The sequence below is a fragment of the Bos mutus genome, chromosome 17 (genome assembly GCF_027580195.1).
Source record: "Bos mutus isolate GX-2022 chromosome 17, NWIPB_WYAK_1.1, whole genome shotgun sequence".
NCBI classification, from domain to species: domain Eukaryota; kingdom Metazoa; phylum Chordata; class Mammalia; order Artiodactyla; family Bovidae; genus Bos; species Bos mutus.
In genome coordinates, this window is record NC_091633.1 from 37,123,379 (window position 1) to 37,148,242 (window position 24,864).

Sequence of the window (24,864 nt, forward strand, 5' to 3'; positions counted from 1 at the left end):
GTGAGGTGATACGTCACTGTGATTTTGATTTGCATTTCCCTGATGCTTAGTGATGTGTCAGTTGATCATCTGCATGCCTTCTTTGGGAAAATATTCATATTCTCTGACCATTTTTTATATTGGATTGTTTGCCTTTTTTATATATTTTAGATTTTAGTCCTGTATCAGATTTATGACTGGCAAATATTTTTTTCCTTCTGCTGGTTGCCTTTCCATTTGTTGATAGTTGCCTTTCCTTTGAAGAAGCATTTTAGTTTGACATAGTCCCACTTGTTTATTTTTACTATTGTTGCTTTGCCTTTGGTGTTAGATTCAAAAATAATCACCAAGCTTATGTCAGAGAGTCTACTGCTGATATTTTCTTCCAGGGGTTTTTTGGTTTCAGGTCTTACATTCAAGTCCGTAATTCAATTTTAGTTGATTTTTGTGTGTGGTATAAAATAGTGATCATGTTTCATTCTTTTAGTATGTGGTACCCAGTTTTCCCAGCACTGACTATTGAAGAGGCTCTTATTTCCTCATTATATATTTTTGGATCCTCTGTCATAAATTAACTGACCGTATATATGTGTGTTTATTTCTGGGCTCTCTATTTTGTTCCATTGATTTATGTGTCTGTTTTTATGCTAATACCATACTGTTTTGATTATCACAGCTTTGTGATAGAGTTTTAGGTAAGAGAATATGATGCCTCCAGTTTTGTTCTTCAAGATTACTTTGGCTATTTGGGATTTTTGTGTTTCTATACAAATTTTAGGAGTATTTGCTATTTCTTTGAAAGATGGCATTAGAATTTTGATGGGGTTGCATTGAGTCTATCAATTGCTTTGGGCAGTGTGAACATTTGAACAGTATTGATTCATCTAAGCCAAGATCCATATGTATCTTTGAACTCAAGAAAAGCTATCAAAAACTTTGTATTGAGAATTATAGAATATCAGTGCCAGAAGTCATCTTCATTGACCATCCTCTCCAGCTGCCTCACAGAAAATAGAAGGGAATTGAGAATTATAGAGTATCAAGGCCAGAAGTCATCTTCATTGACCATCCTCTCCAGCTGCCTCACAGAAAATAGAAGGGAATTGATGCCTCACAGAAAATAGAAGGGAATAGGTGATTTTATATACTGTCACACAGCTTAGACAAAAAATGTATCAGAAGACTCTCTAGAGCTTTTATTATAGTCACAATTTGAAATGACCTTTTAAGAATACCATATGAATTAGATTTAGCCCTATCCTTAAAAACACTTGTTAATGAATGCAGTTTCCAAAATTTGTGCTGAAACAAGGAACATTAACCCTGTAAGATTGCCTGCACATACACACTAAAAAGACTGTCATGGTAAAATTAAGATGATTAATTTCAAGTGTAAAAAGTGCTGCATGGAAAGGAATGAAGTGCTTTGGTAGCATATAATGGCTTTGAGATAACTGTTGTTATTCAGTCACTAAGTCATGTCCTACTCTGCAACCCCATAGATTGCAGCATGCCAAGCTCCTCTGTCCTCCACTGTCTCCTGGAGTTTGTTCAGATTCAGGTCCATTGAGTTGGTGATGCTAGCTAACCATTTCATCCTCTGCTGCCCTCTTCTCCTTTTGCCTTCAGTCTTTCCTAGCATCAGGGTCTTTTCCAGTGAGTTGGCTGATTGCATCAGCTGGCCAAAGTATTGGAGCTTCAGCTTCAGAATCAGTGAATATTCAGGATTGATTTCCTTTAGGATTGACTGGTTTGATCTCCTTGCTGTCCAAGGAACTCTCAAGCGTTTTCTCTAGCACCACAATTTGAAACCATCAATTCTTCAGGGCTCAGCCTTCTTTAAGGTCCAACTCTTACATTCGTACATAACTACTAGAAAAGCTATAGCTTTGACTATATGGACCTTTGTCGGCAAAGTGATATTTCTGGTTTTTAATATGCTGTCTAGGTTTTTCATAGCTTTTTCCAGGGAGCAAGCATCTTTTAATTTTATGTCTGCAGTCACCACTTGCTTTGATTTTGGAGCTTAAGGAAATCAAATCTGTCACTATTTCTACTTTACCCCATCTGTTTGCTATGAAGTGATGGGACTGGATGCCATGATCTTCATTTTTTGAATGTTGAGTTTCAAGCCAACGTTTTCACTCTCCTCTTTCACCCTCATCAAGAGGCTCTTTAGTTCCCTATCACTTTTCCCATTAGGGTGGTATCATCTGCATATCTGAAGTTTTTGATAATTCTTCCAACAGTCTTCATTCCAGCTTGTGATTTATCCAGGCTGGCATTTCTCATGATGTACTCTGCATATAAATTAAATAAGCAGGGTGACAGTATACAGCCTTGTCATAGCCGTTTTCCAATTTTGAACCAGTCATTTGTTCCATGTCTGGTTCTAACAGTTGCTTCTTGACTTGCATACAGGTTCTCAGGAGGCAGGTAAGGTGATCTGCTATTCCTATCTCTTTTAAGAGTTTTTGATACTTTGTTGTAATCTACACAGTCAAGGGTTTTATTTATTTTTTTTTTTAAATTTTATTTTTAAACTTTACATAATTGTATTAGTTTTGCCAAATATCAAAATGAATCCATCACAGGTATACATGTGCTCCCCATGCTGACCCCTCCTCCCTCCTCCCTCCCCATACCATCCCTCTGGGTCGTCCCAGTGCACTAGCCCCAAGCATCCAGTATCGTGCATTGAACCTGGACTGGCATCTCGTTTCATACATGATATTTTACATGTTTCAATGCCATTCTCCCAAATCTTCCCACCCTCTCCCTCTCCCACAGAGTCCATAAGACTGTTCCATACATCAGTGTTTCTTTTGCTGTCTCGTACACAGGGTTATTGTTATCATCTTTCTAAATTCCATATATATGCGTTAGTATACTGTATTGGTGTTTTTCCTTCTGGCTTACTTCACTCTGTATAATAGGCTCCAGTTTCATCCACCTCATTAGAACTGATTCAAATGAATTCTTTTTAATGGCTGAGTAATACTCCATTGTATATGTTGTAATCTACACAGTCAAGGGTTTTAGTATAGTCAGTGAAACAGACATAGTTGTTTTTCTGGAATTCTCTTGCTTTCTCTGTGATCCAGCAAATGTTGATAATTTGATCTCTGGTCTTGAGGTAAGAACATGGTAAAACTTGCCTTTTTAAAAGGTCTCTGTGGTGTTCTTGTAGAGTATGAAGCAGAACAGTGTAAAAGCAAATGCTGGGAGATCCTGGCAAGAGGGTGTATTATTTGAACCAGGATGATAGCAGGAAGCTGAAAGAAACTCAGTGCATTTGTGGGAGACTGGGAGGTAGATTCTATAAAAATTGGCGACTGATGGGTAGGGCATTACCAAACTTACTTGATTCTTTGTTCCTAATAACAATCTGTGAACCTAGTGTTCCATGGAATGCCCTATTTTAGGACATATCCTTTCTGAATAAGTGTTAGAAATTTTCTCTTTGAAATGTTGCTGCTTTTTAGTTACGAGTATATAATTATTCTCTGTAAGAGGAATCTCTCCTTTTAATATTTACATAATTCTCAAAATCTTTCTGGAAGATGGTTTTCTTTGCTAGTTCCTCATTATGGTCTTAATGGGTCTTTTTTCTTCCATGTTATTTTCTTCTTTTTGATACTTTAATCTCATGATTCCTGCCTTGTCACAAAAGATTGGTCTCTCACATTCCCTGTTAGTCAGAATACTTGTTTCTTTTTATTTATTGAGGCGCCTACCAAAGAGAAGTCTGCATTTTTTTAAGACTTTGCTGTCTTGCTTTGCAGTTGGGCTTTTACAGATAATGTCACTAAAGAAGCTGAACTCAGACTACTTTTATGGATACAAGGTTGTGTTAAGAGCTTTGGATCCTAAAGTCTTATTTTCCATAGAGCATGTTTTACCATTTATTTGTCTCTGGGGGAAAAAGCAAGTAGCAATTATAAATGCTGATTTTTCTTATGCTTATTGTTTTCAGCAGCGACCGCCTGTGGATGAAGTGCTGAGGGAAGGTCACATCAATTTGTCAGGTCTCCAGCTGAGAGCACACGCTATGTTCTCAGCGGAAGGTCTTCCTTTGGGAAGTGATTCCTTAGAATACGCATGGCTAATTGATGTGCAGGCCGGAAGCCTTACAGCGAAGGTCACAGCACCACAGGTATGTTCTCAGGTCTCGGAGTGCTATCCCTGTCTTCCTTTTTCCTTTCCTGACCCACGTCCCCAAGAAAAAGTTGTATGCCCATTTGAATGTTCATTTTACTTCCACTTGCCATTAAGGATTTTCTTAGTCATGGATGAGTCAGAGACAAGTTTCAGTTTTCTGGGCCACATAAAATTGATGGGTATAATTTTTTATAGTCCTGTATAATATTTTCAAGACTTTCTTTGAGAAGAACTCAGGATGAGAAGTTTCTGGAATTCAAGTTATATATTATTAAAATTATATTACTTGTCTCTCCACTGTTGGAACAATCTTGTTTTTCCAGTACATAGGCTAATTTTCTGAGAACTTTACTTTTTTGTATATTTCTTAGGTAGGATTTGAAAGAGGCATTTATAATTAAGGTAGCATGTTTCTTCACTTGTCATGTCCTAAAGCAAGGTAGCATTATTTGAATCTACACTTAGTGATATAGATACTGATTTAGAAAAATAACAATGAATTTATTGGCAGAAAATCTCGTGTAGAAGACTAGTTGTAATCCCTTTGGATAAGTTCTCCTTCCCTCTCAAGGTCCCACTTAGTCTTTAGGAGTCTCAGGGCTTAAGGTTACTGTCAGCCTCCCTGACAAAGGTTCTGCATCCACAGGTTCAACCAGTCATGGATTCAGCCCACTGCAGCTGTGAAGCCTATGGATACAGAGGCTGACTGTAACCCTTAGTTCTAGAATGGGCCATTGAAATTTAGCGAAATGTTTGTATTACTGTAAAATTTCACCTGTTGAGACAAATATAGTTAAACCTCATTTTCTTATGTTTCACAGATTTTGCTTTCTGGTTGTAGGTTTGTTTTTTTTTTTTAACAAATTGAAGGTTTGTGGCAATGCTGCATCAAGAAAGTCTGTTAGCACCATTTTTCTGATAGCATTTGTTCAATTTATGTATCTGTCTCACATTTTGGTAATTCTTGCACTATTTCAGACTTTTTCATTATTGATCTTTTATGTTAGTTACTATTTCAAAAGGATCGTGACTCATTGAAGGCTCAGTTTAGCATTTTTTAACAATAAAGTGCCTTTTAATTAAGATATGTATGTTGTTTTTTTAAGATATAATGCTGTTGTACACAGGATAGACTACTAGTTACTTGTAAACATAACTTATATGCACTGGGAAACCAAAAAATTTGTGACTCACTTTATTGTGATACTCACAATGTTGCAGATTTACTGTGGTGGTTTGGAACCAAATCCACAGTATCTGTGAGGTATGCCTGTGTTTATAACATGCATTTCATAATCAGTGTTTCAAAAGATTGAAATGTGGTGGACATGTACATAACTCAGGTTTTGGTAGAATTACAAAATGAGTGTGAAACATGTAATTTAGAGGTAGGTAGTGGCAACCTGCAGATAAATAAAGACTGTTGTTTGTTGTTGTTGTTTAATTGCTAAGTAGTGTCTGACTCTTTGTGACCCCATGGACTGTAGTCTACCAGGCTCCTCTGTCCATAGAATTTCCCAGGCACGAATACTGGAGTGGGTTGCCATTCTCTTCTCCAGGGGATCTTCCCGACCCAGGGATCAAGCTCAGGTATTCTGCCATGGCAGGCGGTCTCTTTATCACTGAGCCACCAGAATAGATAACTTGTATTGATTATATCTGAAGGAAATAGTTGAAGGGAAGCAAAAATTAAGATTCTCGAAATAGTAGGAAAATGAGTAGAATTGAAAAGGGATATATTATATAAAAATGATGGAAATAAGCATATAATAATGGGTGAAAACAAAAATTTAGTGCTTACATACCTCATAACTATTTTTATCTGCCATTTTCTGTCTCTAAATCTATAAGTAAAAACTGAAGCATATAATAAAAACAGCTTATTCCCTAACAAGCATGCAATGAAGCCATGCTGACTCTTCAAGACTGGACACAGTTCTTTTAACCTAAAGATTGCTAGAATCTCAGCTTTTATTAGAAGTTGAAACATTTCTCTTTCTTCTACACTGAAATCCTGGTATCACTGTTTCTATCAAGGTTCATGAATCCATTGGTGCTTTTAGTGTTTATTCCATTCTTTGTGTATTTTAAAAGTAAATTCATATTTTCTGAGAGTTTAAATTATGTACTTTTTGGTGGGGGTGGGGATAATACAGTGTATACCCCTGGCTCCATGTTTATTGTAAACTAATAAATTGTGACCCTAAGATTTTTAAAAAACTCAAGATTTGATGAAAATTGATATATACTTAAACTTCTATTCATGAAAGTTCTTTAATCTTCAGAATACCTGATTTTCTAAAATTTTTGCTTAGTAGATATAAATTTCACTTTGAACCTTGATTTATTGTCACATAGAGAATTCTAGGTGCTTTTCTGTGCACGGAATTCTGACTAGTCATGTAAGAAGAAAGATACAAACTTTAAGAAAAATAACGGGCTTTAGAGGTTGCTGAAGTTTCATTTTTCAGTTGAAATGATTTTTCATTTTGGCAATGCATTTTGTCATTTACAAATGAACAGTAACATAAGCTTATAAATGATGTCAAGGTAGAAAAATGATATTGGCTAACAAGTAGATTATATAGCAGGTATAAGGCACTGTTTGGATTATTTCAAGCTGTATTAATATTCTTGATAAACTTTTGAACCGTGAACACTTATTTAGGATGCTAACAGTGTTGTCAACCTGTCATGGCTTATTTGTAGCTGGCTTGTCTCTTGGAGTGGGGACAGACATTTATTTTTCATGTGGTATGTCGAGAGTATGAACTGGAAAGACCAAAATCAGTAGTAGTATGTCAGCATGGAATTGATCGACGCTTCTGTGAATCCAAGGTATGTTAAAAATATGTTAGCAGTATTACAAATGTTTATGGGTTTTTTCAAAATGAAAGTTCACTTTTTTCAATTAAGAAAATTATTTTGCTAATTTATAGTCATTTTTATTTAGTTGTAAATATCTAAAATGAGGTAATTCTTAAAACATACATTCACAAGTAAATGGAGATATTATAAATTTGTATCTCTTAAATTTTTATTGTTAACATTAACATCTTACTGCGTTATTACACTAACTCTTTGGGATATAGCTGTGCATTTATGTAGAAGATTTAGAAGTTGGAGGAGGAAGAAGGTTGAATTCCTTGCATGACGTTGTTGGCAGACCCTTCTGGAACATACACGTTCTCCTATAATGTGATTAATAATGTTGGGCATTTGCCTAGTTTCCTGACCCTAAATCTTATGCTCTTTCTACAACATAGCACTACTGTGGCTAAGGGTCATTACACTACTTTGAAGAGGGTTGTAAGAAGTATATAATAATTCCTGAAATCATGTACAGTGAGATGCATGGTGTTATTTTGTAGTAAAGAATGTTACTTATGAATTTGGAGTGTGGAACATTTTTTAAAGTATGTTCATTTGAGAAATTAGCAACTTGAAACATTGCAGTTTCGGAGTGACCCTAGTTCTGCATCATAGAGATAACCATTTCTAATAGTTTGGCTTTTCTTTCCAGTTTCTTTTCTGTATGTCTTTCCTTTCTTTTTTCTTTTGTATACAAACCATATGTTTGCTATTGTATTACCGTGAATTGGAAATAATTCATTCAGCTTTTAATTTTATATCCAAAAAAATCAGTAACCTGTGCTTATTTATCATCAATAAAACAGCTATAATTGGTGATAAAAATTACTTTTTTCTTGTTATAAACACAACGCCAGGCTCTGGGGAATTGGTTCCTTAGTCATTAGTTTCTTATGGGTAATTTGTTCATGCTTGTAGGCATCTCCTCCCTTTATTTTTTTTAATACTAAAAGCTTTTTAAGTTGTATTGTAATTAAAAAAAAAATCAACTCCATTGAGCCATAAATTCCATACAGTAAATTCACCCCCTTTAAGTTGGAGTTTTGAGAAATGTTACATGTACTGATGTAACCATTACCGCCAATAAAGATCTAGAACATTTCTGTCACCTTAGCAAATTCCTTAGTAACCCTTTGCAGTCAGTCACTATTCCTTGCAGCCCCTGATATTCTTTCTGTCATTTTAGATGAGAGTCTTTAAAAGGCCTATTTTGTGTGGAGGAAATACATTAGTATAGAGCACTGACTGTCATATGAGACATCTTCCTTGTAGTCCTGGCTCTGCTACTGATGAGCAGAGTACATGCTGTTGGGTTGATACTTTACTCAGAACTGCTGTTTCACAAAGAAGTTCATTGAAGTTGGTGATGTGTATGTTATCTTCCAACCTAATCATGACTAAATCTATGTTTTAGGAATAAATAATAAAATAACAAAAATAAATGTGTGTGGACTTTTCAAGATATCAGCGTAATGTTACAGTTCATATATTTGTGGATGTGTAAAAATGTGCATGTGTGTCGAGTAGGAAATACTCTTAAAATCTTAGAACTTTGAATTCCTATACAGTTCATACAAACCTGTGATATTATTTATCAGTTTACTTTGCTATTCTCTTTAAGTTTTAATAACAAATTACATTTGTATTCTGTCAGTGTTGTTGCCTGCCACTTTTGAATGAAAGTGACGCATGGTTATTTATGAGTTAGTTTTCTTAATTGGCAAGAATTTAATTACTGATTATTTCATTTATCATTATAAATATATCTCTATATAATTGATCATTATTAAAAGGTGAAATTTAATTGATAATTTAAAATACACATGTAACCAGAATTTTGTTTTGTTAAATAAGCACACTTACATATCAAAATAATTAATTGATGGTGAAGAATTAAGAGTTGAATCCATTTCATTTTAGTTGAGTTGTATTCCTGGGCCTTGTCCAACTTCAGATGACTTGAAGTATACCATGACTCGTTTAGCAGTAGATGGAGCTGATATTTATATTGTGGAGCATGGCTGTGCTACAAATATAAAGGTACACATTTGTCTGTTTCTTGGTCAGTGTAATCCTTTTTCCTTTTAGCCAAACCAAACCTCTATTTCTTGAAGTAAATCACATATTTATAGTTTGCCATCACAGAATACTATGAAATTCTAGGAGGGAGCTTTCTATTTTTTCACCTGTCTTCTTTTCCAGTCTTATTTTCTTTCAAAGCATACTTTTACTACCTTTTTATTTTACTGAATTTTTATAAACTTGCTTTATGGCTGGAATATAAGCTAGTAGGTTGCTTTTATGACAGGAACATAAACTCATAATGTTTTTAGACGATTTAATTTTGAATGCCTTTAGGCTTTATTTATTTAACTTCTTGCCTGGCTGGAAACATTTATTTGCCACCTCTGCTTTAAGGGTTACTGCTGAAAATCAGGCATTAAGATTACTTAAGGAATCAGGCGTTAAGATTCATTTGTTGCTACCCTTCTTATTTTTCTTTTCTCCTTCTCTCATTACATTTGGAATTATAGTCTTCTCCTTTCATCCTCTTTTTAAATTTGAATGTTTATTTTTATTCTGTTGCTTTATCTTTTCTGTTTCCACTTTCTCATTTTTCCTTTCTTTCTTCCATTTGTCAGGCTATTTGAAGTAATTACCTATTCTATAGTTTACTGTAATAAGTTGCTTAAAAATACAGAAACTACAGTTTTGTTTCTTTTTCTTCATTCAACTTTAGATGGGTGCAATTCGGGTTGCAAACTGTAATCTTCACAATCAGTCGGTTGGGGAAGGAATAAGTGCTGCAATTCAGGATTTTCAAGTGAGACAGTATATTGAACAATTAAATAATTCCAGAGTTGGACTTCAGCCTGCAGTACTACGGAGGGCCTATTGGCTTGAAGCTGGGTCAGCCAACTTAGGACTTATCACTGTTGATATTGCATTAGCTGCTGATCATCATTCTAAACATGAGGCACAAAGACATTTCTTAGAAACTCATGATGCCAGAACTAAGAGGTAAGTGAGATTTAGGAATGGTAATCAAGTTCAAATGAAAAGTATTAGATAATTATAGAGGAAATCCTACTGTTAGGAATAAAATAAGAACATCTTAAAGACTGAATGTGATCATGCTGGGTACACTTTAATGAGTAAATAAGAATCTGATATCTAAGTAATCACATAGTATCTATCATCTCTGATGGTGTGGTTGCTGGGAAAAAAATATTTTCTGATATGTTTCTAAGCCCATGCTATGTGTGTCCATAGTGAAACAAATATAAATTACTGACCCCCCATAACATTTTGTAATACATTTACACCCCTTCTTTCTCACCATAGCCCTCCACTTCCAATTTGTCATTCCTAGAAAACACCATTACTAATCACCATTTATTCTACAAAACTTCTGTTGTAGGTCTTCACAGTTGCAGGGAAGACAAAAAGTACCTAAACCTTAAGAAATGATTTTTAAATAGTTTCCAAAGCTTCTTACTGAATTACATCTGTTTAAAATGATAGTATGACTTTTTCCATCCTCATCTCTTCCCTTCTAAAGTTTCTAAAGCTTATTTTAAAAATAGAGAAAACTACTAAGAAACAAAGGACAATAATTATAATTCTACCACATTGAATCTGTTACATTTCTTCCCAGTATTTTTAATGTATTTCTGTTAAACTTGAAATCATCCTGTATTTGCACTTTAAAATTCTGCATTTCTGTAATTGTTGCCTTTTTTAAAAAAAAAGCAAAAGAACCCATTTTTTTTGTTTGATTTTACCAACAGCAAAGTAAGATTTTGGGGGAATAGTAAAGAACTGCAATTCAAGACAAGCAAACTTTGGCGAAACATAGGCAGGTTTGGAGAACAGAGGAGAGGGGCTTGCTTCTATAGAGGAAAGGAAATTGGAGAGGCTGTCTGCTTCTTCATTGGCTGCAGCCCTTCGGCAGCTTGTTTTTCCTGGGTCAGAAGGCTGGGGTCTGTGAACTGTACTTAGCCATTTCCCATATTTTAAATATATAGATTGTTTCTAAATTTCTCACTGTAAATGGAAGCTTTTCCCACAATTTCTGGGTATATCCTTTAAATAGTTTCCTCAGAAGGGTGTGTGACTGTTAAAAACTGAGCTTTTGATATGCTTTCCCAAGTTACTTCCTAGGACTCTCATTTCAGTTTATATTCCCAGTGGCTGTTTAATAGAGTCTCTGTCTTACTGCATGTTTGCCACCCTCTCAGTGTTTTATAATAACTGAAAGGTGGTATCTCTTTATTTTGCATTTGTTTATTTGGGGATTATTTAATACTTTTTTCAGATACTTATTGGATATTTTCCCTCATTTGTGAATTGCCTGCTAGTATCCTATATACATTTATTTATTGGGATCTTGGTGTATTTCTTACCAATTTTTAAGAACTCTAGAAAGATTATTGCCCTTTTTTGATCCCCATTACTGATATTTTGCAGTTTGTTTCATTTATTTTTCTTATGTTAAATAGATTTTAATTTTATGTATTCAAATATGTTCACCTTTCCATTTTATAATTTTTTGTACTAATTTGAGAGCACTTTGCTAGTAATCACATGACCCGTGTACTTTATTTTTTACTATTCTATTTTTGTTATTAACATAAAACTCTAAACCATCTGGATTTTTTTTTTTTTATGGTGTGTGTGCATTAATACAGCCAAGGATGTAAATAGTTTTTTTGGGTTTTGTTTTTTTGCAAATATCTGTTCAAATATAGGAAAACCAACAAACTAATACTTAACACCTACTCATTTCACAAAATGTTTAGATATTTTCACCTATTAATTTTTCCCAAAGAACTGTTTTTCTAGTTAAAAGAAATCCTATTGAGGTTTTTATTGAGATTACATTAATCTTTTAGGTTTATTTAAGATACTGGTATCTTATAAATCTATTAAGAAAACTCATCTGTGGACAATGTTGTTTAAAAACACATTTTGGTTTCTTTGTTCACTATGGCCTTGGAAGCCAGTTGGTATGAAGACAGTGCCTGTAGATCAGATGGTAGAGCAGGGTGATAGTGAAGCTGAGGAGGTGGCTCCATGTGACCTTAGGTGCCTCACTGAGGTTAGTTTCAGTGCTCTGATTGGTTAAGAATTGTGAAGTTTGAGATTTTATCCTACTTACTAGCTAAGAAGTTATCCTGCCACAGTTTACTGTGAGTGCTAGCAGAAGACGTGTGAAACCTGGTGAGAGACACAGGACTTTATTATAGCAAAAGCACTAGCCAGAGTCAAATGTGTTTGCATTGGTTCCCCATGTCCCCCAAATAGGATTGCCAGAGAAAATACAGAATGCGCAGTTAAAATTGTTGCAGATAAACAACAGAAAACTCTTTAGTATAAAAATACACTGCCTGTTACATGGCACAAACTTATTTTTATTTGCCAAACCTGGCACCGCTATCCCTGAGTCCCATGGGGATGTCAGAAAAGACCCATGATGGATGTCTGCACATAGTAGACATTATTACTTCTGCATTACAGAAGTGGAACACTGAGCTTAGGTAACTTTTACCACTTTTATATTAAGTGGAGTGAGCCTGCTCTTTTCCAGAACCCTGAGAAGTAGCCTGGTCAGAGCCTTGCATTCTTGGCGTATCCGGCAAGCAAGAACAGGTAACCTGCCTGTGGTGAATTGCTTCTCCCTACATGGTAGCTCTAATGATACCACTCTAATGGCAGAAAGCAAAGAGGAACTAAAGAGCCTCTTGATGAGGGTGAAAGAGGAGAGTGAAAACGCTGGCTTAAAATTCAACATTCAAAAAAACTAAGTTTATGGCATCCAGTCCCATCACTTTGTGGCAAATGGATGGGGAAAAAGTGGAAAGTGGAAACAGTGACAGATTTTATTTTCTTGGGCTCCCAAATCACTGCGGATGGTGACTGCAGCCAGGAAATTAATTTAATAAGCCTTCCCAATGATTCTTTTTTATTTAAACTTTTTATTTTGTGTTGGGATATAGCCAGTTAACAAACAGTGTTGTGATTGAGGTGAACGGCAAAGGGACTCAGCCATACATATACACCTCCCAGTGATTCTAATGTGAGCCGAAGTTTGAGAACTAGTACATTGGTTTATATAAAGATAGGGACAGGTAGGATACATTTGTTGCACAACTAATGTATTCCAGATTTTGCATAATGCGTTTTACATACCTTATACATATTTTTCCTTTTGTCTTGTCCAGACTGATGTTCCTCTTCTAACTTGATATATTTATTTCTTCACTACTAACTTGATATATTTATTCCATCTCATCTTTTACATCTCAAATATTATTTTTTTGTAATAATATTTCATTATTTTCTTTGTCACAATAGCCTCTTCTTTATCTTAGAGCACTTTACTCTAACTTATGATTAGATACTATTTGTGTGACCTGTCTTTGCCCACCATAAACTTCATATGGATAAGGTTATGTCAGTTTTGCTTAGCACCATTCAAGGCACATAGTAGATATTTTCAAGGAATATAAATGAATGACTGTAAAAAGGAAATGAAATACTTATTCTGTCTTCCTGTGAGCGCCCTGAGGATCCAATGAGATAATGCATGTGGAAAAGCTTAGAAAAATGGACTGTTAATACGAGGTTTTATTATTTAAAGTTGAAAAAGGAATAAAAATATATTTCTCAGATTTCTATAATATAATATTTTTAAGGAAGGAGGGTAGTTAACGGCTGATAATTTTGTGTGGGGGTCACTCACAGAGCCTAAAGAATTTTACAGACAATTACTCTTACTGTCTTAATTCTTCATTCAGAGTCCTTATTACAAAATCACAATTTTTTTCTAAAATAGAGAGTGATGTATTATTTTGATTTTATTGAGAATTTCTTACTTCCCTCGTATTTATAACATTTTGGTGTACTAAATTTACCATATGACTAAGTCTTTGCAATGCTAAATATTATAATCTATTAAGCATAATCTATACTAATAGTTCTATCTGTTTTTTAAATTAGTGCTTAAATTTTTAGTTCTTTTGAGAATGTTTTCTGCTGTCTTTGAAGTGGATTTAAATGTATATATATACACTTTATCTCTTTGATTTTTTTAAAATTTATGTTCTGTTTCTCATTATTGTTCCTACTTATTTTCATCTCACCATGGTGAGACTTTTTTTTTTAAGAAAGGCAAAATAATTAAAAAGATAGTCCATAGTAAAAACAAACCTTTGTGTTTAACTTGTCTTTTAAAAACATTAACAGTTAACATATTTAATTATTTGCTCAAAAGTTTCTGATTCCTACTGAGTTTTTGTTATGTTGTTGTTCTTTTGTTTCTTTTGTTGTGTGTTCTATTTAGGTTGTGGTTTTTGTGGCCAGATGATACCCTGAAGAATAAGAGGTGTAAGAACAAGTGTGGTTGTCTTGGTGGCTGCAGATTCTTTGGTGGCACAGTAACTGGCCTAGATTTCTTCAAACTTGAAGAGTTGACACCTTCCAGTAGCTCTGCATTTTCAAGCACAAGTGCAGAGTCTGATATGTATTATGGACAGTCTCTGCTTCAGCCTGGAGAATGGATTATTACTAAAGAAGTTCCCAAAATTGTAGATGGTAGTGTGTTGTCACTTATATTTATCTTTTGTTATCTTCATTCCTATGTCATTCTGAGAGAAGTTCAGTGTTACTTTGTTCAAATTGGTTTTTTGAGCAGTCTTTTATGTAGGCTTTAGTTATAATCTGTCTTTGTTTTGCAGGTGATTTAACGATAGCCAGATAAGACCTAGTGAGTTTTTCAGAGTTGCACAAGGCAAAAGTAGATTTATTGTTCAGATCTCCTGCTGTCAACATGGGTGATTTTTCCTAGCCCAGCTTTAAATATTTGCATATATGTCATTATTTCCCTAGAACCCAGATTCCAGAAATACACTTAGGAATAGCTGTGCTTTAAGTTTATAATTGTTTTACCAGTTTACTTCTATAGGAAAAACTTAACAATAGTAATATGTATACTATTGGCTCTCGTGTTATCCACTGCTTTTGCAAAATACTCTTCTTACGACTTAAATCATCCATGTCAAGAAATTTGGTGTTTCCTTAGAGCCTGTAGGATAACTTTACAGATACATGAGTTTGGTATGAACAGTGAATGGTGGATTTAGGCATATTGAATTTATATCTATCTATTATCTTTTCTCCAAAGACTTCAGAAATACATCTTCCATTGTGTTTCTTAATTGTGTATTCCTACAATTAAATGCAATACATACTGGTAAAGTGGTCATACTGTCAAGAAGTGAAATTTAGGAAAAGTCTTGATATTGCACTAGTATTTAGTGCAATAGTACTAGTATTTAGTGCAATATTGCACTAATATTTAGCCCTTTTCCCTTGATCCATTCAAAATAATTAACTTAGCTCTGCCTTTTGTCAGTAGACAAAATAGAAAAGAAGTATTTAGTATTTAGCAATAGTATTTAGTGCAATATTGCACTAGTACTTAGTCCTTTTCCCTTGATACATTGAAAATAATTAACTTAGCTCTGCCTTTTGTCAGTAGACAAAATAGAAAAGAAGTAGTTTTAACTTTTAACAATTTATTGGCTTGATTGTCATGTATATGGAGCTCTTAGAGGAAAGAGTGGGAAATATGTATGCCAAATTCTTGTTTAAATGATTTTTCACTGAATATTAATAAATTGTACATGCTAGTTTAAGGTTACTTGACTTCAGCAGTTTTACCAGAATAAGAGCGGATTACCTTACAAAATCAGCAAATACCAAAACTTCTTGACATTTAAAGGACTAGAAAGATATGAAACAAAATTTACTTAGCTATCTTCTTATAATATTACCTTTTTACTTTTGAATAATATTTGTTTTTAAAGATTTTCATAAGCATTTCTCGTTTCATCCTCAAGCTAACCATGTGAGTTCTTTATTTTCCCTGTTTGTGGTGAAATAACTGAGGTTCATCACTGAGACTGAGTTGCATGAAGTCATTCAGTCATGTATGTGGCTGAGCAGAAACCAGAATCAAGATTATTAAAGCCACTTTAGTTTTTTCCACCGTACCACAACTGGCACTATTTATAAAGACTATGCTTGATTCTCTAACCTGTAGATCAAATTTTTACCATCACAAATGCAAGGAAGAAAATCTACAGGGAATTTGCACATGGTATAAAAGGGAGAAAACAGCAAATTCTCTAACAGCGAACAGAAGAAACCTCATTTTAGTTCTTATGTAATAGACAGTGTCTGTGTCTCTCTCCCTCAGGAATGTGTTGTAATTGGTAAACTGCCATAAGTTTCTTGAGCAGGGAAGCTTGAAGTTAGCCCCTTCATAGTCCCTTCATAAGTATATGACTTTCTGATTGTTGAGTTTTCCGGGAGCCACGTATAGATGTACAGTGTCAGGACAGAATTAAGGAGGGCATATTGATATAAATAAAGAATTTCCTTGGAAGGTCAGTACATTCTAGTTTCCTATCATTTAAAAGTGAATCAAACCTATTTTTCTTTTGATTTTCGTTGTGATTTTTACATTCGTGATAGTAGAAGTGAATACTACTTGTATTCTAAGTTCTTAAGTCTTCTTACCACTTAAGTTCTATCTAGAATTGCCTTCTGCTTGGTGAGATGTTTTCTCCTACTAGCAGGTTCCATCCTTGTGAATAGCACAAGGATAGCTGGAGGAGAGGGGAAGTAGGGCAGCAATATATTTTTTTTTTCCCTAAGCAGCTCTAGAATTCTCCTTTTATCACGGTCTGCCCCCAGTTTACATAACACATCCCAGGGCTCTCATAAAAGGCTGAGAGAATGTTCCAGATTCAGGAAGACAGGACAACTGAATGCAGTAATATACAATCCTAGATTGGATCCTGTACTGGAGAGGGCAAAAGGCTTTAAAGGACATTATTAGGCCTTTTGAGAAAATTGGAAAGCACATGGTAGACTAGATAACCATATGGTATCAGTTCCAAATATACCAAGTTGATAACTATACTGTGTTTTTGTATTATTCTTAGGAAATAAACCTTTTGAGTGTTTAGGGTAAAAAACCATGACTGCAAGTTACTCTTAGGTGGTTCCCAAAGTATTATGTCTGTTTATATACACTGAGCAAGTGTGGGCAAAGTGTTTAAAATAAGTAATTTTGAGTAAAATAGCTTTGATTTGTTAACACTCTTGAAATTTTTCTAAGTTGGAAATTTTTCATATAAATAGTTATTTGAAAAAGAAGAAATTCAGTCTGCAAACTCTGGTTTCATATGTATGTTGATATCTTTCCGTAGTGTTTAGCATATTGCTATGTGAAATTAGTTACTTGTGCTTTTTAAAAACAACTACATACTTAACAACAGGGTATTCGATTACATTCTCATATTTTTCGTAAATTGTTTTTGGAATTATTGTGTTTATGTAACCTACCTTTTTGTTTGTTTAGGTAACGTGAATGGCATAAAGAGGAAAGAATGGGAAAACAAATCAGTGGGAATAGAAGTAGAGAGGAAAACTCAGCACCTTAGTCTTCAAGTACCATTACGATCTCATAGCTCATCCTCTTCCTCAGAGGAGAACAGTAGTTCCAGTGCTGCACAGCCCCTATTGGCTGGTGAAAAGGAAAGTCCCTCTTCTGTTGCTGATGACCATTTGGTTCAAAAAGAATTCTTGCATGGTACAAAAAGAGAGGATGGCCAAGCAAGGTCAGTGTTCAGTTAGATTTAGAAACCTGATTGTAATAAGATTATAAGTGCTTAAACCTGTGGTGAGAAAAACTTTCTCCCTCTTCAGCTCACTTGCTGTAGAAAATTTTTTCTCCTCCTGAACCTGTTTTAAATACCTATTTGCTGCTGTTTTTCTGATTGCAAGAGTAATACTATTCATTCCAGATATTAAGAAAATACAGAAAAGTATAACAAAAATGAATATTTCTTGTCCTCCCACCACTGAAAGTGAACTGTTGTTAACATGTGGATATTAGCCTTCCAGTGTGGTGAATAATTTTTGGTCCTCCCTTTGGTCCCTAGCTGATTACTCACTTCTTGAAAATCACTTTCCTCTTGCCTTGATAGCACACTTCAGATTGCCCCCCAGGTCCTTGGCTATTCTTTCTCGGTCTCTATTTCCAAGTCCTCCATTTTTTTTCCTTTCCATGCTTCTTTCTCTTATTCTTAACAGCCTACCATTTGTTAAATGTTGTTATCCCTTAAGATTCTGTTCTGTACCCTTCTCACCACTCACTTTACTATTTCCCTCTGCAGTCTTAGTAACTATTTGGCTTCAATTATGATCTGTAGTTAACATCTTATAAGTGTAAAACTCCATCCCATACCTGTGTCCCTGTGAGCCTAGCCATCTTCTGGATGTTTTGTGGATGGCTCAGACTCAACATATTAAAGTGACCTTGTGCCTATCGTGCTCAGCTTGTTATGCCTCAGGAAATGGCACTCGTATATCAGTTGCTGAAGTCAGAAATATTGGAGTTATCTATGATTTATTGCTTCCCTTTATTTCCTCTTATCTGATCAAAGACACCTGGTATATTTTGTTGGATAAACTTTTAATGGATATGGGAATAATAAGTTTACAAATGCATTAGTGTCCATGGATTATGGATAGATTATACTCCAGATTTCTTTAAATTTTTATTCTGTTTTAAGCTGACTCCATTTTTTTATTAGTTTTGTTTTTGGAACTGTATGGGGTAGAAACATATAATGTGCTATTTTGCTACTTTCTATGGGATTTTATTGTAAAAGTTTACATCTTTCTTTGTTTGTAAAAAGAATACAGAAAGATTTTACAAGTACTTCTGTTTATACTTAAATTATGTGATGTGCAATAAATGTTAATAGTTTTTCTTTCTGTTTTAGCATTCCTACAGAAATTTCAGGAAACAGCCCTGTATCTCCTAACACTCAGGAAAAGTCAGTAGGTCAGTCTCCTCTGAGATCTCCCTTGAAACGACAGGCCTCTGTGTGTTCCACCCGACTTGGAAGTACCAAGAGCCTTACTGCTGCTTTTTATGGGGACAAGCAGCCTGTTACAGTGGGAGTCCAATTTAGCAGTGATGTTTCCAGAAGTGATGAGAATGTACTAGACTCACCAAAGCAGAGGAGAAGTTTCGGTTCATTTCCATACACACCATCAGCAGACTCTAATTCATTTCATCAATATCGATCAATGGATTCAAGCATGTCAATGGCTGATAGTGAAGCCTACTTTTCTGCAGCTGAAGAATTTGAGCCCATTAGCAGTGATGAAGGCCCTGGAACTTATCCAGGTAGAAAAAAGAAGAGAAAGCAAGCCCAGCAGATTGACTACAGTAGGGGTTCCATATATCACAGTGTGGAAGGACCACTTACTGGCCAGGGAGAAAACATTCAGGATCCCCGGACTCTGCCATTCAAAACTCACCCTTCCCAGGCTTCCTTTGTTTCTGCATTAGGTGGAGAGGATGATGTTATAGAGCATCTATATGTTGTAGAAAGTGAGAAAACAATAGAAAGCGAACAGATTACTTCTCAACAGCCTGTGATGAATTGCTATCAGACTTACCTTACACAGTTCCAGGTAATTAATTGGTCAGTGAAGCATCCAACCAACAAAAGAACCTCTAAGTCCTCACTGCATCGCCCCCTTGATCTGGAAACACCAACCAGTGAAGAAAGTTCATCATCATTTGAACAGCTTTCTGTTCCAACTTTTAAGGTATAAGCTAAATCATTAGTTTTCACTGATCAATTTATTTAGGAAAATTATTTTTAAGATGTTTTAAAAATTGCTCTCTTGGTATTTAGCTACCTTTCTGAAAGATAAAATTCCTGAAGACATGGCTTCATGTATGACAGTAGGCCTCAGGTTTATTGATGAGTATTATAAATTTAAGGATATAAAATTAAGGAAAAGTTTCAGACTTGATTATCAGAATATTAATCATGTATAGTCCATGTCTACATTATATTCTGAGATTAGGATCAAGTCTCTGTGAATTCATATTTTCTGTCTTAAAAGTAAAATTTTGGAATTGTTTTTAATAGTTGGTATTCTTTCTATTAATCCATAACTGCTTCTATGCAAATCCAGTTCTGCATACTTGATATTTGAGATCTTGTAATTTAGTATTAATTGATTATTGTCCATTTCTGTAATGTATTCTGTAAATAGCTTTTTTATAGGAAAGCTAAAAATATGTAAAAATAAATTTAGTGATAAAGCCAATATTAAAACATTTTATAAATATTTAAAAGAACTTTATGATTTTAAAGACCAAAATTGAGCATATAAAATCTTATGGAACTGATTAACATTTAAGAATTTTATGTGGTGTTTACTTATATGTAATATATATACTCATTTAAACTGTCTGAATGTTAATATTCTCATTGTTAATTCTGATATTTATTATATACTACTGTGTGTTAACCATTTGATGTTCAGTGGTGAGGAAACAGACATGGGGCTTATAGTTAGGCAGTTAATATAGATAAATAGATAAGTTTAAATAGATAAGTACAGTGTATGATTACAAATTGAGAAGTCTTACAAAGATAATCAAAGGATGCTGGAATAGAGAATAATGGGAGGTAGTGGGGTTGCCTAGATTGTATTGACATGAAAGGTCTATCCCAGGAGGTAATATTTAAACTGGAACTTAAAGGATGAGGACAAATTGAAGATGGGAAGATTTAGGGTACTATACTCAGGGAATAGGACCAGGACCTTAAAGCTTTATGGGAGTTTTAAGGAAATGTGATATGATCTCTTATATTTCGGCTACCAAATAGAAGTGAATTGTCATTAAGCAAGGAGGAAGTGGGGTGATGACTTAGGAGACTGTCTCAGTAGTCTGTGCAAGACATGATATATACTTGGACTTAAGTAATGATGGAAATGTGATAAATTGCCAGGGTCCAGCCCTGGTGGAGTCAGGGGTTTCGAAGGGGAGACGGCTTCAGCGATCAGGAAACAACAGCTTATTTAAATGTTAATTAAAGATATAAAGAGTGGTTAAATAAGGATAGCTCAGTGAGGAAATTCAGTGGAGAAAAGAGGCTGAATAATTCAGCCAGAAGGTGAGAGAAAGAACGACATGGGGAGACCAAGCTTCGGTGAACAAGGCCTGCACTTTATTTTCCAAAGTAGTTTTTATACCTTAAGTTATGCATAGAAGATAATGAGGGAAGGGGTAGAGTCATGCTGTAAGCCAGACTTTCTTCCTGCAAACTTATCATGTGCAAAAGTTTAGGTGATTTGCATCATCTTCTGGCCCAGAGGCCTGTTAGTATTTTAAGACCCTTTCTTCAGAAAACTTATTTTTCTCTAAAGGTGATGAGTCAGGCGCCACCTTTCAAAAGCATTAGATAAAGTTGCATTCCTACAGGGCAAAGGTGTGGTGGGCTATAACAAGAAAAAGAATTAACTCAAGGGTCCAAGGTTACAAACATTAAAGCTACTACTTACACTAATTATATTAATCAATACACTGCCAGGGACACAGCAGGTAAGGGATATGGAAACTTAGCAGCAAACATTGGCCCAACAAGTGAAAAACCCTTCACCAATACAGTTTCTAATCAATCTTTTAACTGCTCAGAGGAATCTGTATTTAGACAGTTTAGAACATCTCATGCCTCTCACAGTTGGGAGGCTCTGAACAATCACATGTGGCCGGAAAAACCTATTCAGGCAGGCTAGAGGACTTCCAAAGGAGTTTGTAGGTTGAAACACTATCACACCTAGGAACTTTATTAACTGGAGCTGTAAGTTAACTATTTTTTCAGAGAGAGGTAGTAGGGGACAGCCCCCCCGTAAAGTCAGAGGTGTAGGTGAGAGCACAAAGCAGAAAATAGGCAGACTCTGGTTTAGAGGGTAGATACTCGAGAATTTCCAGGGGGACTCCTGAGGCTCGATCCCGCCTTTGCATATGCCTAGCCTCCTTCCTCATGACCTTTGCCACGGGCGGAGCTCCTCACGCAGGCTCCGGCAATAAATGGAATGGAATATCCTTACAGATGTATGTATTTGAGTAATATGTATTAAAGAAAGAAGAAACATACTAACATAAAGAAAGAAGAAAATAGAAGCAAAGTTTTTATTTTGTGATTGTACCCATTTCTTATCTTGCCTAAGATAAATTGCCCATGCCAAAATTTTAAAATGTTTTCTTTATTCCATGTGAAAATATGTTGGTGTATGAATGTTTTAGTATAAAACCGAATGGCATTTGCTTTGAAGAATTACTGTGAGAAGTTAGAATTATTAATATTTTAGTATTTTCAATAAATCTTGTTTTGTTCAGGCAGTCAAATGTCTGGAGAAAATAAGCCAAGGAGTTCATATCTTTAGACAACTTCAAAAATAGAACATAAAATATTTTTTCTTTACTAGATCTAAATAATAGGCTAGCATTTAAAAGGATTTAGTTTGGTTATTTTAAGTACATTATTTATTTTGTATTCTTTTATGGATATCCCTGGAGGAGGGCACGGCAGTCCACTCCATACTCTTGCCTGGAGAATCCCATGATTAGAGGAGCCTAATGGGCTACTCTCTATGAGGTCACAAAGAGATAGACAAACTGAAGCAACTTAGCATGCACACATGGATATAAAATACAATCTAGTTTTTCCTATAATTTAATGTTTCTCTGGGATTCTTTCCCAGTTATATACTATTTTGTCTTCTTTTGCATAAGTTTAAAATTTCATAAAACGAGAAGTTTAAAAGAAAATAAAAGTCGATTGTGCTACCAGACTCTCAAATTAGCTTTTTCTAAGTAAAGCCCAATTTAAAGAGGAACTACGGAGGAAAGACATTTGAAGTGCTTGTTTTTAAGCTTTAGTTGTGTAGTCTACTCTTGTTGCTGAATCCTCGCAGCCCTACTGTCATTTGTCTGAATAATCAGAAGATGAAATTGACAATTGAATATTTTCTGTGATTTTCTCAATTTGTCTGTTAAATATTTATATTTTACATATCAAAATCACATTAACAAGGTAATTTGGATATTCAGAAATATCAGTTGATAACATAAATTTACAGAATAACTAATATTATAATTCTAGCCTATAAGTAATATTTTCTTTTATTCTAGGTTATCAAACAGGGGCTCACAGCTAACTCTTTACTAGACAGAGGAATGCAACTTTCAGGATCGACTTCAAAGTAAGTAAAAATTATGTACTTTTGAAGTTTTAAGCCAGTCTTTCTTGATTATTAGATCTTAGACTTTATTCTGAGAAATAATCATTCTTTACCTGATCATAGTATTTATTTTATGATAATTGGCCCAAATAATTTAACTCTGTTGTCTTTCATGGCTTTGCCTACATTTATGAGCATTCTGTAGCATTTCTTTTAGATATACTATGCAAACCACAACTTGACTAAATTGGGAACTAACAAGAATTTAGTATTACAAATTTTATATTTTGGAAATGTTCCATCAAATAAGTATATCAAAAAAAGTTTTATATTTAATGTATTAACTATCTTAGATCAGCTTGCATCTTAGTGCCTCATTTTTCTTGTCCTTGAAGAGTATTTGGGACATATCTAGTCCAATTTCATGAAATTTGTAGTTGAAATAATTACAAGTTTAAAGATTAAAGAGACTCCAACTGCTATTTTTTTTTTGTGTGTGGTCTTTTAAATATATATTTTGCTTGTTAAATTGTATAGTACACCATATACTCCACTGGAAAAGAAAGCTGTTGATAACACCGATGATGAGACATTAACAGAAGAGTGGACCTTGGATCAACCAGTCTCACAGACTAGGACCACAGCCATAGTTGAAGTAAAAGGAACTGTTGATATTGTTCTGACTCCCCTAGTGGCTGAAGCTTTAGACAGGTATTAATTTTGTGTAAAAGTACAACTACTATTTTATAAAATAATAAATGTATGTGATAATGATTAGTGTGTATGATATAATATTTTCATGAAAAAGAATGATGAATAATTATTGATGAAAGATTCTATTTTGATTGAATAAAAATGAAAATATATTTAAAGGGAACTGTGTTTCAGTTATTATTTGTTCCTTTCTCAGCTTAAATAATTATATATTATAATATTATAATAATTATATTACATTTTCTACTTTTTGCTTTTGGTCTGTTGAGCATTTAAAAAAAAAAAAAAAGACCAAATACCCAGGAGGTCAGGAAGCAGCAGTTAGAACTGGACATGGAACAACAGACTGGTTCCAAATAGGAAAAGGAGTACATCAAGGCTGTATATTGTCATCCTGCTTATTTAACTTATATGGAGAGTACATCATGAGAAATGCTGGGGTGGAAGAAGCACAAGCTGGAATCAAGATTGCCGGGAGAAATATCAATAACCTCAGATACGCAGATGACACCACCCTTATGGCAGAAAGTGAAGAGGAACTAAAAAGCCTCTTGATGAAAGTGAAAGAGGAAAGTGAAAAAGTTGGCTTAAAGCTCAACATTCAGAAAACGAAGATCATGGCATCTGGTCCCATCACTTCATGGGAAATAGACAGGGAAACAGTGTCAGACTTTATTTTTTGGGGCTTCAATATCACTGCCATTGGTGATTGCAGCCATGAAATTAAAAGACACTTACTCCTTGGAAGGAAAGTTATGACCAACCTAGATAGCATGTTGAAAAGCAGAGACATTACCTTGCCAACAAAGGTCCGTCTAGTCAAGGCTATGGTTTTTCCAGTAGTCATGTATGGATGTGAGAGTTGGACTGTGAAGAAAGCTGAGTGCTGAAGAATTGATGCTTTTGAACTGTGGTGTTGGAGAAGACTCTTGAGAATCCCTTGAACTGCAAGGAGATCCAACCAGTGCCTTCTGAAGGAGATCAGCCCTGGGATTTCTTTGGAAG

At 34.7% G+C, this 24,864-nt stretch overlaps 1 protein-coding gene across 7 annotated transcripts in view; it reads left to right on the forward strand.

Annotated features, from left to right (window-relative positions):
* Positions 1 to 24,864, forward strand: part of BLTP1 (bridge-like lipid transfer protein family member 1) — a 195,263-nt gene that overhangs the window by 67,517 nt on the left and 102,882 nt on the right. For 6 of the 7 annotated variants that reach the window (XM_070386473.1, XM_070386477.1, XM_070386476.1 and 3 more), the window contains exons 23-31: positions 3,956 to 4,135; positions 6,850 to 6,978; positions 8,932 to 9,051; positions 9,752 to 10,032; positions 14,357 to 14,607; positions 17,444 to 17,702; positions 18,873 to 19,710; positions 23,096 to 23,166; positions 23,683 to 23,856. In XM_070386473.1, coding sequence (XP_070242574.1) covers positions 3,956 to 4,135; positions 6,850 to 6,978; positions 8,932 to 9,051; positions 9,752 to 10,032; positions 14,357 to 14,607; positions 17,444 to 17,702; positions 18,873 to 19,710; positions 23,096 to 23,166; positions 23,683 to 23,856 — 2,303 coding nt within the window. The remainder of the gene's footprint in view (positions 1 to 3,955; positions 4,136 to 6,849; positions 6,979 to 8,931; positions 9,052 to 9,751; positions 10,033 to 14,356; positions 14,608 to 17,443; positions 17,703 to 18,872; positions 19,711 to 23,095; positions 23,167 to 23,682; positions 23,857 to 24,864) is intronic. The other variant, XM_070386474.1, reaches the window with a different exon arrangement.